Genomic DNA, 16,793 nt, shown 5'->3' on the forward strand with positions numbered 1-16,793 from the left:
GGGGGGAGTGAGTCTGAGGGGCAGGAAGAGTGGGGAGAAGAGGCAGAGGTCACCAGACATGTGCCTCCCTCCAGGCAGGTACACCGACATCCCATCCCCTTCCTGACCCCGGCCTTCCTCCTCTCGCATTCCCTAAGTCCATTCTCGGAGTGGTCCTCTCTCCTCCTTGCCGACACGGCCAGAGCTGACCTACGGCTGTCCAATCCCTTCCCCAAGCCTGGATCTCCCCAGCTCCGTCAGCTCCATGATCTAAAAACCAACCCACTCTGTCTTACCAAAGCCAAACAGAAACTCGGCATTCATTCCTGAAAATTCAGCATAATTCTTAAAGGAAAGTAATGAACCTAGGAAATGGCAAAATCTGGACGCGTTTCAATCACACTCTTCCTACTTAGATGGATGTGGTCTAGGGAGTGATTTGTGTTTTCTGTGTTCCTTTCGGGCAGGTTCATGAGTTGGCTTCTTGGTTTCCCAGCGTAGCTAAAGGTCTGTCAATTTTATTTATTTTTTTCAAAGAATCAACTTTTTGTTTTGTCAATTTTTAAAATTGTTCCTTCTGTTTCAATTTCATTGATTTCAGCTCTAATTTTAATTATTTCTTGCCTTCTACTGCTTTTGCTGTTGATTTGTTCTTCGTAAAGGGCTTTGAGTTTTGTAATGTGAGGTCATTTATTTGTTGACTTTTTTTCTTTTAAGGAATGAATTCCATGCAATGAACTTTCCTCTTAGTATTGCCTTCATAGTGTTCCAGAGGTTTCCATATGTTGTGTCTATGTTCTCATTTACCTCTAAGAATTTTTTAATCTCCTCCTTGATGTCTTCTGCAACCCATTGTTCATTCAGTAGCATATTGTCTCCAGGTGTTGGAGTAATTTTTATTTTTTATGTTGTCATTGATTTCCAATTTCATTCCATTATGATCTGATAAAATGCAGGGTAGTATCTCTACTTTTTTGTATTTGCTAAGAGTTGCTTTATGGCATAGTATATGGTTTATTTTAGAGAAGGATTCATGTGCTGCTAAGAAGAAAGTGTATCCGCTTGATGCAGGTTGAAATATTCTATATATGTTAGTTAAGTCTAAGTTATTGATTGTGTTACTGAGTTCTATAGTTTCTTTATTCAACTTTTGTTTGGAAGATCTGCACTGCAGTTGTGGCTATTACTGACTCTTGTCTGCAAAATGTCCCTCCCACTCTAACACCTCCAAATCCTCCACTGTGTCCCATTCCTGCCTGGAGCCCGTACTGGGGGGCCTGAGGTGGTCTTTGAAGCCAGCTTGGAAACTGAGAAGCTATGCACTGCCTTAAACCAAAGTGGGAAGAAGACTAAGCCCTACTCACTCTGTCTCTTCCAATTTGTGCTTAATTACCATGGAAGAAATCATGTTTACACACACAGGTCACTTACCCATTTAAGATGGGCTTTGTTGCAAATTGTACTTAATTACTGAATGTTCAGTATTCATTGTTACTCAGACATTGTTACTATCCAATCCATAGTAACACTGTCACATGCTTGAAGTTTGTGGATCCCAGAGGAGCTCCTCTAATCTGTGATTCAAATGTTTTTAGCTAATTCTAGTCCTTTACCTAATGGAAAGTAGCTGAGTAATTCCTCAATTTTCCCCTCTGAAGAGTCTTAGAAATGATACTTCTTCATTCCTCAAACATCCTTGCCAATCCCCGTCACCAACTTTCTCTTTCATCTTCTACTTCTTCTCCCCCAGCCTAGGCCAATAGCAGGAATCAGTAGGAAGGAACCTGATTTCAGCATTATTTTGGGGAAATAAGTGAGCTGTCACAGAAGGTGACACTTAATGATGGGTAATATCAGGCTCTCTGCACAGTGGGATCACTTCTTGGGTCTCCTCATTGTTTGCCATTCTTTAGTTCAGTAGAAAAAAGCAAGGCCAAAGATTTGACCTTCAAGGGCACCAATTATCTTCTCTACTATATTACATCTGAGGCAGCCTCTTCACCAAAGCCCAGAGGTATCTGCATGCCACGCCTGTGTTAGGGGATGGGAAGGGGACTAGATACTAGATGGAGATGCTTCTAAAACATCCTGTCTCAAAGACTCAAAAGCAACTCAAAACACATACTGCCTTGCTTCCATAAACCAAGAGCACAGTTCAAACTCATCCAGGCATAAGGCACAAGGTAGAAGCAAAAAGGAGAGGGGGTGAAGGGGAGAGGGAGGGGGAGGAGGAGGAAGAGGAGGAGGAGGAGGAGGAGAAAGAGGAGGAAGGGGGGGAGGAGGAGGAGGAGGAGGATAGTCGGCCATATTTTCAGGTTCCAGATCTATGAATTCAGTAACTAAGAATTAAAAATGTCTTTAAAAATTGCATCTGTACTGAATATGCAAGGCTTTCTTTTTCTTGTCATTACTTGCAAAGCAATAGAGTAGAACAACTATTTACATATCATATTAGATATCAGAAGTAATCTAAAGAGGGTCTGAAGTGTAGAAGAGGATGTGCATGGGTTATATGAGAATACTAAGCTGCTTTATGCAAAGGACTTGAGTGAGCATCCATGGGTTTTGGTTTTTGAGCAGGGAGGTCCTGGAACCAGTTCCCTGTAGATATTGGGGACAACTGTTTTTCAGAAGTGATAGGAAGATTCAATTCATGGAAAGTAGCTCATGGAAACGTAATGCTAATACCACAGCACTTTGGGGAAACGGTTGGAGGCAGGTTGTATCTCGAAGTATCAATATGCATATATCCTTTCTTCCTCCCTCCCTTCCTTCCTTTCTTTCCACTGACACATCTTAACCCCTGACACATCTCCAGCCCTTTTTAGGTTTTATTTGGAGATAGGGCCTTGCTAAATTGCTGAGGCTGTCATTGAACCCCTCATCCTTCCACCTCAGCCTCCTGAGCCACTGGGATTACAGGCCTGTGACACGGCCCAGCTAGTTTCTTCTCCTTTGCTCATTCACTGGGACATGAAGGGCATTCTTTCCATACTCAACCACCTTTAAGCAGAGTCACTCAAAGAAGCCATGAAACAAAGTGTGAGGAGGAATATCTGAGTGTGGAGTGAAAAATGAGGGGTTCTGGTTCCAGAGATGAGCTAAGACTGGAGCTGAGGGAAGGACACTAGCCCGGAGGGCTAACCATGATGGTCACCTGTATGATTCCTGGGCTGGACAGCAACTTGGATGCCTCATATCTTCACCCACGGGGGGGCTGAAGCATTCCCCACACCCTTCCCAGCCTGAGGCTGCTGTTGGTGGCCACTCACATTTAATGTTTTCGATGAGCTCATTAAGCCCATACTCTTAATTAAATTGGTCTTTCAACATAAGGGGCTTCATTAAGTGGAAATATAAAGTTAGAATCCTCCTTAAACTGAAGAGGCTTGTGATATCTTCATCCATGGATGTGTTTTGAAAGCTTATACTAAAACAAGGGAGTAGTTGTCTTGAAATTCCCATTATATATACACAACAATTTAAACTTTGTTCTAACTGTAGGTATTGATACCAGTAGTGGTAATGCTGGCTGAAATTGGCTACTCAATTAGAATTAATTATTCATTACATGCAGTAAGATAAGGAGGGAATTTGGATCAGAATATTCCTGGAGAAAAATTTTTTTATCTTTTTACTGATCAAAGAAATGAAATATCTCAGAGAAAAATACATGTTTTAAGCTTTCACCATTAAAAACAATTCAAAATTGGAAGAAGACAATTTTTCAGAAAATGAGCAGGCTGTTTCTATCTACAATGGGTTTTACAGACTAAAATCAGTAGTTACAGACTAGAATCAGTAGTTATCAACTGAGATATTTTTGAAATCCTTAGTAGGCCTTAAGATAAGAGCTAGTGTATCTTGGTGTCCCTGGAGATGGGACTCCAATGTACATCAAAGTTAAGAACCATGTTCTTCAAAAAGTACATCAAAGTACTATTTGCAAAATAAAAAAAAACAACCTTTGGTTTGCAAAATAAAAACAAAAAGGCACTGGATTCTATTTTTTAGAGGTGTGGTGGTAGTGTGTTTGAAGTAAGGAAGGAAGAAGGTGAAGGTAGATAGGTCTCAATTGCTAAAGAAGCTGTGCTAGATGTTATAGCTGCAATCTGATTTAAAATGATAAGGAAAATCTACATATGACAAGAAAATCTTGGTTTGTGAGGCCATAACGTTAAGACTTCAACTGACTACACATTGGAATGACACTTCAAAAGTACCTCCTGCACATGGACAGCCCTTCACTGGGGCTTGAAGCAGCAGATGAGGAAGACACAGCGGACACTCCCAGGAGCTTCATAGTGCAGCACAGAAACCATACCACCTGCTGAACCATCTTCACATTCACACAATGCCAGGCAGAGTGAGGGGTCTCCCAAGAAGCATAAAACGTAAAACTAGAGACAGATACTCTTATTCCTGCAGTGGTACTAGCCTGTCTGAATAGATGACCCCACTAATCCTGAATTGTGTGGACTTCCATGAGCATCTGCACAGCATGAGTTTACACAGGGCAACAATCAGAGTTTTCAGGCTTGGGAAAGGTGGGTCCTGAGTTTGTTGTGGAAGATGGGAGAGGAGAGGACGGGAGGGGGGAGGAGGGGAAGCAGCAGTTGAGGTGAGGAAACAGCTGAGTTGGTGGAGCTGCAGTGTAACAGGATGGGCAGAGAAGCAGGGAGAGGCTGCTGGAAGGCAGCTCTGAGCTTAGGAATGTGAGAATCGGGAATGCATCGAGTCAGTGGAAGCAACATCATTTAAGGCCTGAGAAATTAAGGTGATGTATTGATCCCCAAAGCTGGCAGCTGAACTTTGCAGTAGAGAAGGGAAGACAGGGAGGGAGAAGAAGAGAGAGAGGAAGAGAGGGAAGTGGCCTGTGGCTCAGATAACGGGTGACTGAACTGGAGGGTGATGAGTGGAGAAAGATCTGGAAACTGTAGGTGCTCAGCTTCCAAGTCCCACGGTAGGTTAGATACCGACCATGCTCTTGAAATGTCTGAACTCAGTGGAAAAGTGAGTTTAACTGAAGATACAACTAGGCTGAGCAAAAAGCCCAGAGAGAGTTATAATATGCATTAATTAGCTCAACCCTACCACCTCAGCCACCCCCTAGAAGAAATAGGCTGTTCTCTCTGGGAAGAAATAAATTATTTAATTTAGTCTATTATATCCTTTTAATACAAAATGCCTGGCATCTAAGAACGGGACAGGGGTAGAAATAGGAAAGACAGTAGAATGAATCGAACATAACTTTCCTATGTTCATATATGATTGCACGACCAATGAAACTCCACATCATGTACAACCACAAGAATGGGATACTAATTAGAATAAATTATGCTCCATGTATAACATGTCAAAATACACTCTACTGTCATGCATATCTAAGAAAAATAAATAAAAAAAGAAAAAAAAAAACAAAGACATGCAAAGATGCAAGAAAATGTGACCACAAGAAGAAAGATAGTTTTATAAGCAAATCCACAGCAATCCAGGGGTTAGAATACATAGAGAGGAATTTATCTGTGTTATTTAGTAGAAAAAAAATGAACAATATGGGTGAAAAAATGTACAAATTCAGCAGAAAAATGAAAACCATAACAATTCTAGAATTAGAGAATACAATATCAGAAATGAAGGATTTATATGTCAACCTTGGCAGAAGACAAGACAGCACTTGAAAGAACCAGTGACTTTGAAGACAGACTTCTGAAAATTGTCAAAGCTAAGACACAAAGTGGAAAAGAAGAATGCAAAACCTGGAACCGAGGCACCCAGACCTCCAGGACAGTATCATGCAGTGAAATGCACTTGTAACTGGAGTCGCAAAAAGAGGAAAGTGAGCGGAGTCGGAGAAATATTAGAGTGCACCACAACCCCGTAGCTTAAAAGCAGGTAGCATAAAAACAGAGGCAGGGGAATGACAGCAGAGGGTCTGTCCTCACCAGAAGCAAAGGAAAACCCAGGACAATGCAAGGGAGATTTTAAAGATCTGGAAGAAGAAGAAAAAAAAAATGCCATCTCAGAATGTTATAGAGCAGAAATACCCTGAATGCCTGATGGCAAAATGAAGATATTTTCAGACAACAAACAAAAAGCGGAGGGAACTCAGCCTTAAGATCTGTGCTATATGAAATTGCAGAAGGACATTCTTCTGGCAGAAGAGAAATTACACAAAATTTACATGAATTACACTCAGCTGGCAGGAAAAAAATGAAGAGCACTAGAAATAAAACAGGTGAGTTCTTGGCTGCAGTGTATAGATGGAGAGGAGAGGAAACTCCCGACTGAGCCCTGAGGTGAAGTGGAGGGGAAGAGCCAAGGGTGCAGGGAAGAGAGGGGCAGGAAGAAAACCAGGGAAGCCATGTCTTAGAAACCAAGATCAACAAGTATGTTAAATGTGGCAAGAAGCTTAGAGCAAGATTGGAAGAAAGACATCACATGCTTATGGTGCTATGGATCACCAAGGCTCTCAGAAAAACTGTTCTGTTGAAATAAAAACCAGGCAGCAAGGTTCATTTTGTGTCAGGGGAACAGGAGTAGCCTTTAACTGAAGGCCTTCATGAAGGTCAGGGAGGTAGGACACCAGGTGTGCACTGGACTTGACCTACTGGGGACCGGAACTGGAAGGGGAAAGCACAGAAATGATAAGGAACACAAGAAACACCCTGAGGAAACATCGGTATAACACCAGGGGGGACTCAATGCATGGGGATAATGAAGATGAAGGAATAAATCAGTTTCCAAGCACTGGTCACTGGGAAGATGGCGGAAAGCAGGGAACCAGGGCTTGGGTTAGGGTTTGACAAGTAAAGTTGATGATGACTTGAAAGTCAGAACTATGAGGTTTCTAACATTTCCAGAGAAAGAAGGTCACTCTTAAAATGAACCAGACTCATACACACGCTGCAGGTATTAGTCTGTGAACTTAATATTCAATTAAAAATTTAATACATCCACTTTCCATTTCATGGCCATAACTTTCCTTTCTGACAAGTAAATTAAACTGTTCAGGCCTCAAGGTGAGGGCCAGGGGGATTTTTATCTTCTGGTCTATCTTGAACATTGAATAACCTCCGCGATGATGTTGCAATATAACAGGTTCTTAATTAAAAAGCAGTACATTGCACATTAACATCTGTCTGATCAGCCCAGCCTGTACTCCCCAAGTTCAGTTGCCTGTACCAAATGACCAGGGTGATACAATCTGGAACTCAAAGGACATTATGTATGAAACAAGCCACTTGTTTTTAAGATTACTCTATTCTACAAAGTCATTCATTTTTCCTGACATTGCTTAAAGATGAAATACACAAAATTGAATAGAAAATTTTATTTTACATCTTAAAAATACCAGGCTATTCTGATAGGCAGTAAATTTTCATGAACTTTCTAGGGAATAAGAAAAAAAATCTCTGAATTTCAACTAAGTTTCTACAAAAAATTTTTAGGACATTCTGAGGAGGGGCTAGATTCTTTGCCTCTCCTCTTTTCTCCCTACATGTTCCTTTGACTCCTGTCTGCAGATGAACACACTGGGCTCTGGAGCAGGGTCTGCTGCTATAGTCTGAGCCGTTTCACAAACCAGTGTCCTGGTTGGGCCTCCCTACCCAGGGGCTGCAGGGCTGCACTGCCAACCTCTTAGCTCCTCCCTGGCTCAAGGTCTCCTGCCCTCCCTCCTGCTCAGGCTGCTTGACTCTCCAAGGTCTCCACTCTTCTTATTGCCCTGTGTCCCCTCTGGGCAGAACCACTGGCCAGGCAGATTTAGGGGACTAGCCAACACCTTTCTTATTTTTTTTAAAAATTGCTCTCTTTAGTTATACATGCCAGTAGAATATATTTTGACATATTATACATGCATGGCGTATGATTTCCCATTCTTTTGACTGTACATGATGTGGAGTTACACTGGTCGTGTATTCATACGTGAACACAGGAAAGTTATGTCCAATTCATTCTACACCTTTCTTTGAAATGCCACGTTATTGCAGCATAATAAACACAACCAAATTTTAAGTCAGAATGATTAAAAGAGTATTGTCTTTAAAATTAAACTCTTTCCTAATCCATTATTTTTTCCTGTTTGAGAGTAAAACTTGCAATTTCTTGCCACATGATTAAGAATTTTCTTCTTTCCTTCTTTCCTTATTTTATTTCCTTCACAAGGGGGAGAATTTACACTTCAAAAGGCATACAATTTAAAAACATTATCCTGCTTAAATCCTCTTTTCTATTTTTAGATTCTCAAGATCTTGTTGGGGTATTTGAGGAGGACCCTTTCTTTTTCTCCTCTTCCACTTCTCTAAACCTTTTCCTCTGAAATTGTTTGCCAGGCAGAAAATGAATACCTAAATAGTCAAAAATGAAGCTAAATGGATCTCTTTCTATCTGCCTCTGCCTCTGTCTCTCTTGTATTTGTGTCTGTCTCTGTCTCTCTCTTGAAGGCTTTGAGTTGAGGTCCTGAATTTGAATCAACTGGAAATTTCTCAATTTTGCCTTTCCCCTCACAGAGTATTTCCAAGGGATGAATCATTAAAGCCTTGTTTAATAAAATAATTATTGGCTCTTTGATTTATTTACAACTCCCCTTCCAAGGAATTCTTATCTGCCAGACCCAGCCGCCAAAATTCCCCAATAGGTGTCTAAAGTTAATTAGCAAAGGACCCATGGCTTCACAGAAAAGGGAGGGAGCACGGGTCAGATCAGATTCTGGGGTCAGGGGAAGAGCACTCCAGCACAGACACCTCATCAGAAGATGGGAAGTTTCTGCCAAAGTACAGCACTTTCCGTCTGTTCAAATGTGGCTTGTGAAAATCAAGTTATTAAGGAGAGCCAGCAGAGTGCTCTGATAAATCACCTTGTCTAGGAAATCAGGCTTCTTCTTAAAATACTAATTGAAATTGCATATGTTTTAATTAAAACAACATCTGCCCTGGGCTCAAGAGCATGTTTTGAAAAGCAGAGAAGGTATGTTTCTAAAAATGTCCTCATATCTACTTAATAAAGTGAAGCTTACATATCCTCAGGACTAAAAATAGCACCCTCCCTCCCTGGGTTGCATGGAGGTTTCCAGAGCCTCAGGTCTTCCCCAGGCACAAATTCACCAGGGTCAAAAGCACAGGGAAAGAGGGTGCCTATGGTGACATGAGATGTGTGACCCACAAGGGTTCTGTTTCTCAATGGGATGCCCATACCCCAGGGGATTTTGCCACACAAAACCTACTGGCACGAGATGGGAACATAATAAAGCACATGGCATCTATTTTAACTGGTAGGAAGCCCTGAGATTTCAGAGCCCTCTGCTCTCCATTTCTGCCAGGAGATGCTGTGCAGGCAACATGGTATTCCACAGGCAGACAGATGATACCTGGGACTTATTTCAATCCTGGGCTGCAGAAGCCAGGCAGACTTTGAGGAATTATTTCTTGAGAAGCATTTGCAGGTATCTGTTGGTTCCCCAGAGAACATGCTCTTGTGCATGATTAAGGGTTTGAGCAAAGAATATATTTCAAAGTTTGAATAAAAATAAGCCTTTTCCAGGTCTAGAATTGCATAAAATACCTCTTAAAAATTCAGCTGTGGGATCTCCAAATGAAAGGCAATGTGTACAAAGCTATGCAGCATTCAGGATAGCACTGATATGATGAAGATTCTCCCCCCATCTCCCCACCATCCTCGTTCTCCAAAGGAAAACATGTTTCTCAACAAGTAAAGATCTGTCTGGGGAAGGGGTCGTTGTCATTCCTGGACAACATTTCCACTTTCTTCATTCAGTCTGTACTTTCAGTTAAAGACAGAACTGAATATCACCAGCATTATTCATCCTGAAGCAGTCTTTTGAGTGGCCAGATAAACAGCTTTTATCTGAATATTTAAAACAGATTGGGTCAAGAAAGAATGTTAGGAAGATCTCCACTTCTTCTCTAATTCCCTGAACCCCCAAAAAGGATGAAAGGGTGATCTGAAAGCTTGTGGAGGGAGAAGAGCAATGGGTTGACTGCTTAAAAAGTAACTAACTCCACACAAGAAACTACCTTTATTTTTTTTGTGACTCAATAGTGTGGGCAAGTGAGCGTTGGAGACTGCCGACCTCACATGGAGACTTTGGTTCCTTTCTCTACCCTCCCTGCAGGGGGCATATTGCAGAGAGCTGCAACCTGACCCCAGACAAAGTCAGCATCTGGTTGTGTCCCACTGAGGCTGGAGTACAACTCCAACAGGGAGGAGAAGATTGCCTGGACAGAAGTTCAGCTCACTGACACCGTGAAAAGATGGTTAACCAATGTGAAGGATGGCTCATAGATATGAACATGCAGGGGGATGTCAGAGAACCTCTCTCAGAGGTCATCACAAATGTAGAGAACCAACCATACAAATGGTGGTAGAGGGAGGGAGAGTCCTGCAAACCCAGAAGGATGAGGCAAAAGGACCAGGGCAACAGGGCGTGGCTGCACCTTGAGCAGGCTCCTCTCTTAGGCCTAGGGAGGCACACAGGCAGCTGGAGAGATGCTCATAGCATCCCAGTCCTGACCAACGTGCCACAAAGTGTGGCAAGCAGCCACTACCCAGAGAAGTCAAGGGAGGGTGCTCTGTGGCTCTGGGAATGTCACTGCAGCAGCGTGTCCAGCATAGAGCTTTGGCAGTGACTGAGTCACATACAGAGAGCTTTACTATTTCCCCCAGTCTCAGACCTCTTCTAAGCAGCAGCAGAATGAGTTCTTAGAGTCTTGGGTTTGAGGGAGCATATGAGCTTCTTTACTCTGCTGCTAGACACTGTGGAAAGAGGCTGAAACACATCCACATAACCCCTGCCCTTCTCTCCCGACTTGGGAGTCCCAAACATCCGCTAGATCTGCTCTTCATAATAGTGACCCATGTTACTCATCTGCCAGCTGACACATTCAGCAATTGTGTTCTGAGTGCCTGTTATGTGCCAGACATTATGGGATATCAGTTACATTCAGCCTGAATCCTAGCTCTAACCTTAACCTGACCCTCCCTGCTTATTATTTTAGTGGGGAGGATGTGACACACACGTGGGAAAAAAAGAGGCAACAAGAAGATAGAATCACACAACAGAAACCTAAGATAAACGAAATAGCTTCGTGTTGTGACCCACTAATGCTGGGTCCCAGGAGTAGTTTCAGTAAGGGTTCAGTAAGGGCCACCAGAAGCTGGGCTTTCAGGGACAGGTAGGAGGTCAGCAGATGTAAGTTCATATGGGCTGTCAGGCTTTCGTTTTTTTTTTTTTTTTCTTTGTTGGTGGAGGGTGGGGATTGGGCCTGCAGGTTTGATCAGGAACTGTCCAAGTGCTGAAACAGGTGGCACTTGCTAAACTTGTTGAAGTGACACAGTATTGTACAGCCTTTTTGCCTTCTCACCAAAGCTAGTTATTGCCATTCTTTTTAAAAGTCTTCCCTATTCAGAAGGATAATTAACATTTTTGAAGTTTGCAAAGAAATGTGCAGATGTACATTAACCTCAGCTACTGTGCTACATCGTTCGGAGCACATAGGTCTGTCTACAGCTTACTTACCACTTATCACAGAGACATACACAGAACCATGGGAACAGCCCCAGGAGGAAGATAATGGAGAGGTAGAGCACGTCACATTCCTGTTGGTGCTGCCGTAGGCTTCTCATTAGACCTAACAGGGCAGAGTGATTATCATTCAATAGCTTCTTAGGAGCTATTCAGATAGTGGAGCCCAAGGAAGATGTTCTGTGACCACAATGCGACAGCCAGCCCACCCCAACCCCTTACTTACAAAATAATCTATGGACAGTTGTAAACCCCAGAAACAATGATGGAAAAACTGGATTCCTTCTGAAATTCTGAGTGTCTCCATGCATCTCGTATTTTAAGAAGGAAATAACCTGTTTTAATTTTTATTAACATAAAACCCCTTTTCCCTAGTTATTCTTTTAGTTAATTTGCTTTATTATTATTTGGCTGACTTGGAGTTTGTTTGAAGATGATGGTTAGAAAATAAAAATCTAGTTCCCTCTTTCATTTGGCAAATATTTATTAAGTCCCCACATGGAACCACACTGTTCTAGGCACATGGGACCCATCAGTAAATAAACAAGGCAGTGCTTCTGGCCCTCAATGGGTTCACACTGAAGTGAGAAAAGAAGGATGAAAAATTGGTTACGTACAACATTCCTCGACTTACAATGGGGTTATACCCACAATAAACTATAGTAAGTTGAAAATACTGTCAGTCAAAGGTATTTAATGCACCTAACCTACTGAACATCACAGCTCACCAGTACAGCACACTATAGATACAGACTGCTTCTACCTGCTGCGGTCCTTTAGCTGACCCGGAGCTTGTCATTATATCAAAATGGAGGATCCGATTTCATATCACTAGCCTGGGAAAAGATCAAGATTCAAATTGTAAGAACAGGTTCTACTGAGTGAGTATTGCTTTCACACAACTGTAAAGGTAAGTGGAAGCACCTTAAGTTGGGGCGTCTATCAGAAGGTGATCAGTGTTGTGCTGTGGAGAAGACTTACGCGGGGAAGGAGACAGGGTGGGATGCTTCTTATGGTGGGCAGTGAGGCGTCTCTTGGGAATGTAGTGTTTGGGTAAGAAATGGAGTGAGTTGAGGGAAGAGGACTCCTGGAAGATGGAGCAGCAGGTTCAACGGCCCCACGGGAGGGTCTTGGCTCCTCTGATAAAGGAAAATCAGAGGCTGATGTCCACAGCAAAGGCACTGATGTGGAGAGGTCACATGTGGTGTCTTGGGAGGTGACAGGGAGCTGGGTCTGATAGAGTCACATCTGCCTTACAAAGACCTAGTTTTGGATGGTGATGAGGAAGATTTGGGGTGAAGAAATTGCCTGATGATTCAGGTTTTAACAGCACCACTGTGCTGCTGTACAAATGACCACACAGGAATAATGGGGCTGCAAGGGACTTGGTAGGAGGCCAAGGTAAAAACCTGGGAGAGACAATGGGAGATCTGGACCAGGGAGAAAGCCATGAAGACGCTAACAAGTGTTAGATTCTGGGAAAATCCAAGAGGATGACCAGATTTGTTGATGGATTTGATATGAAAGTGGGGTGGATATGAGTTGAAGAAGACCCCAAGGTGTCTTTTCCTGGGCACATCAAGGGCAACAGGCCCTTTGCTATAATGGGGATATTGGGGAAGGATCAGGTCTGTGGACATGTTATACTGGAGATGCTTATTAGACATCCAGTGAGTGAACAAGTGGGCAGAATGCTGGCCATGAGACCTCAGACAGAACTGGGAGTCATCAGCATACAGATGAGCTTTAAAGAAATGAAATCAGACGAGGTCACCAAATCTTTCAGTGAGAGCCGATGGGAGAAGAACCTCACATTCACTCTTCCTTTTCTTGTTGGTCTATGTTCAAAGTAACTGCAGGTTTCAATGCATAAAGTTATTCATATCATTTCCCTACAAAAACACCTACTATAATGCAATATTTAAAGTAGAAGAGTTAGCAAAAGTCACATTTTCTTTCTTCTAAGGCAATCTAATGTTTTTTTTTTTTTTAAATTCAGCTCTTCTCATTCAAGAAAAAAGTTATTGATTCTGTAAAGCCCATGACTTAGATATTTTCACTTCTGCTTCTAAATGACTGGCTCCATTTCCTGTCTGGTGACATTTGATAGTAAAAGCTTAATTTAACATGAGCAATATGGAGCTCCAAATGTTCCTGCCTCAGAGAGAGAACTAGATAACTGGCTTTTGAGAAAGAAGAGATGCCTACGGGCTAGAAACCCAATCAATAGTTCACTATTTTGTTATATTTTAATCCACCAAAAGAAATAAAACACACAAGCACACAATAGCCAGTAGTTAGCACCCAGGCAGTAGACTGATTAGCTATTGATTTTTCCTCCACGTTACAGAGGAGAGAGGATTTTATTGGAAGCCCTAGTGCTATCTGTCCAAGGAAAACAAAAGTGTATATGGAGAGGGTACTTTGACCTTTTGAGCTAATGACCTAGTTTAAATATACAAAATATACTTAAATCACAAAAAAATTAGATTAAACTCAAACTAACTATAAATATCAAATTTCAAGTTGATTTCCTGCCTTTTTTTTTTTTTTTTTGGTACCAGCATTGAGCCCAGGGGCACTTAATCACTGAGACACATCCCCAGCCAGTTTTTACTTTTTATTTTGAGACAGGGTCTTGCTAAGTTGCTTAGGCCTTGCTAAATTGCTGAGGCCATCTTTGAACTTGTGTTCCTCTGGCCTCAGCTTCCCAAGCCACTGGGATTATAGGTGTGCACCACCATGCCTGTTTTTTCCCCTACTTTTTAACATATTGCAAGCATGATGAATTGAATTTACTAGATACAGATTTGAAGTCTGGTTTCACTTTGAATAAATGGCTAAAAAACTGCAAATGCTTTGGTTTTCACTGAAGGATCTGATGGGTATTATGAAATGGCAGAAAAAGTGTCTGGTTCCCAGATGAAGGGTTTAGTCTGTCACGCCTGGTCTTCCAGCTGCTCAGGAATGGAGTCTTGTCCCTTGGTACACTCATATCTTATTTCTCCCAGTTCCCTAGAGGCCACCAGTAAGCTGCATTTTGGCCATAATAGGTGGCCCAGTCTCCAGATGCTGTCCACTGACACCTGTTACCTGCTCTGTCTGCCAGACTGTGTTCTCTAAACTGACCAACAACCCTACAGGAATCATCTCAATACCAGATGCCTATCCATCAGGACAATAGTCCATGGGGACCACAGCGGTTTCCCACCAAATTTCTGTGAGGTCATCCTTCCCCAAGCATCATCCTTACCCAGCTTGGCCTCTTCACCTACAAAGAGAGAGGCACTAGGAGATCTCTCTGACTTGGGCTCCCACCACCTGCCCTACAGACACATTAGGTTCCCTGAAGGCCTTTCCCCCACTGGCTTGCTCCCAGCTCTCACTCCAGGGAGCTGACTTCAGAGGCTGCCCCTTCACCTTGGATTCTCTTCCCCCTAAATATCTGCATGGCTATCTGTTTCCCTTAAGTATTGGCTCAAGAGTTACCCCTGACCACTCCTACCTTGACCTCTCATTTAAAATTCCAACAATAAACTGGATATCCACAGGCAGAAGAATGAAACTGCACCCTTACATCACATCATCTACAAAAAATGAACTAAAAATGGATTAAATATCTACACAGGAGACTTGAAACAATAGAACTCACAGAAGAAAATGGGAAAATCTACACAATATCAGTCCAGGCAATGATTTTCTTCTGTATTTGACTCCAAAAGCTTAGGTAATGAAACAAAAATAGACACATGAGATTACGCCAAACTGAGCAAAGGAAAGGAAAGAAATCATATGACCTGGCTCCAAGCACCTGAAAGGTTCAGAGCAGGGCAACCCACAGACAGAAAGCAGCTTGGTGGCTGCCCCAGGCGGGGAGGAGGAGGAGGGACAGGGCTGTTTAATAGACATGGATGGCCCTTCGTGGTGGTGACAACGTTCTGGGTCTTGACAGAGGTCCTGGTTACATAACACTGGGAATTACCAAATGGCACCAAAACTATACACTTTAGAAAGATTAACTGTATGTTATGTGAATTAAAAAAGAACTCGCAACCTTACCAATCACAGCCTTATTTTCTCTGCTCCATTTCTCCCCGTGAAGCCTTCCTAAGACACTGTGTGCTTCATTTGTTGATTGGACCCCTCCTCCCTCCTGAATGCAAACTCCACAAGGTCAATACTTTCTTTTAGTCTCACTCATTGATATAAATCTCCAGCCCTAGAATTGGCAGGGAGTGAAGTAGATTATAAACACATGTTTGTTGAATAAATATGTGAGTGTATTGCCTCTTCAATGAATCAACAATCAAAGGTCCTCAGTATCTCATGGGGTGGTGATGTAGAAAAAGAAATAGGATTAAGGATTCAGTATGGTCTCATCCAAAATAAATTGAAAATAGAGAGGGGGAGCAAAGGGATGTGTACCCCATCAGGATTCCTCAGCTCACAAGTGGGAGGCAAACACAGTCTTCTGAGGGACTCAGGATGACAGGATGAAGTGCTCAGCATGTGGTCACTTTTAATTTGCAAGGATGAAAAAGGTCAACAAAACTACCTTTCCCTCTAAATTGTAAATGATTCGTCAGTTCACTAGATTTGAAGCAGGAGACCTGGAAAACATGAGGCTGCTAATAAATGCACGGCATCTGCTCACACGTGTTACTACATGTCGGTCTGGCCACACACATCCCATAAGAAAGCATTTTCACTGAGAAACTGGGACTCTGTGAGTCAGAGAACATACCGATGAGTTCCTTATTTCTGACGTCCAAGGCCATGTTCCGGAGCGCCGTGGCCACCGCACACACCACACGGTCGTTGTCTATTCGGAGCAGCTCGACAAGAATGGGCAGGCCTTTCTCTTTTCGGACAGCGGCTCGGATATATACTGACCACTGCCAAAAGAGGGAAGGCAAAGGACATTAGGAACAGAGCTGGAAAAGCCTATAAGCAAATATTTTGGGTGGGTTTCAGACGGTTGTTTACAGGAGCCAAAGGATGCATTATTAAGACCTAGTTGTAGAATAGGTTGAATGAGTTAGACATGCATTTAAATGATTTAACTTTTTTTTTTTTTTGCCTTCAACATAAAATAAAGGTTTCAGGGTTAATCCATGAACCACACTTCGCTTCTCTTGTGACGGTATTTCTAGCAGTTGAGTTTGAAAGCCATTGGTGGGATGTGTTTAATGCTTTAAGATGTGGAGAGCTGGGACAGGCAGGGCTGGCCATTCTCAATAAGATTTTTAAAAAAAGAACCACCAAAAAATAG

General features: G+C 42.4%; 1 protein-coding gene across 1 annotated transcript in view; it reads right to left on the reverse strand.

Annotated features, from left to right (window-relative positions):
• Ctnnd2 (catenin delta 2) overlaps nucleotides 1–16,793 on the reverse strand; it is an 869,206-nt gene that overhangs the window by 90,664 nt on the left and 761,749 nt on the right. Inside the window, exon 17 of the mRNA XM_048814198.1 lies at nucleotides 16,266–16,416. Within this exon, the coding sequence (XP_048670155.1) occupies nucleotides 16,266–16,416 (151 nt within the window). The remainder of the gene's footprint in view (nucleotides 1–16,265; nucleotides 16,417–16,793) is intronic.

The sequence above is a fragment of the Marmota marmota genome, unplaced genomic scaffold (genome assembly GCF_001458135.2).
Source record: "Marmota marmota marmota unplaced genomic scaffold, marMar, whole genome shotgun sequence".
In the NCBI taxonomy this organism is placed as follows: Eukaryota; Metazoa; Chordata; class Mammalia; order Rodentia; family Sciuridae; genus Marmota; species Marmota marmota.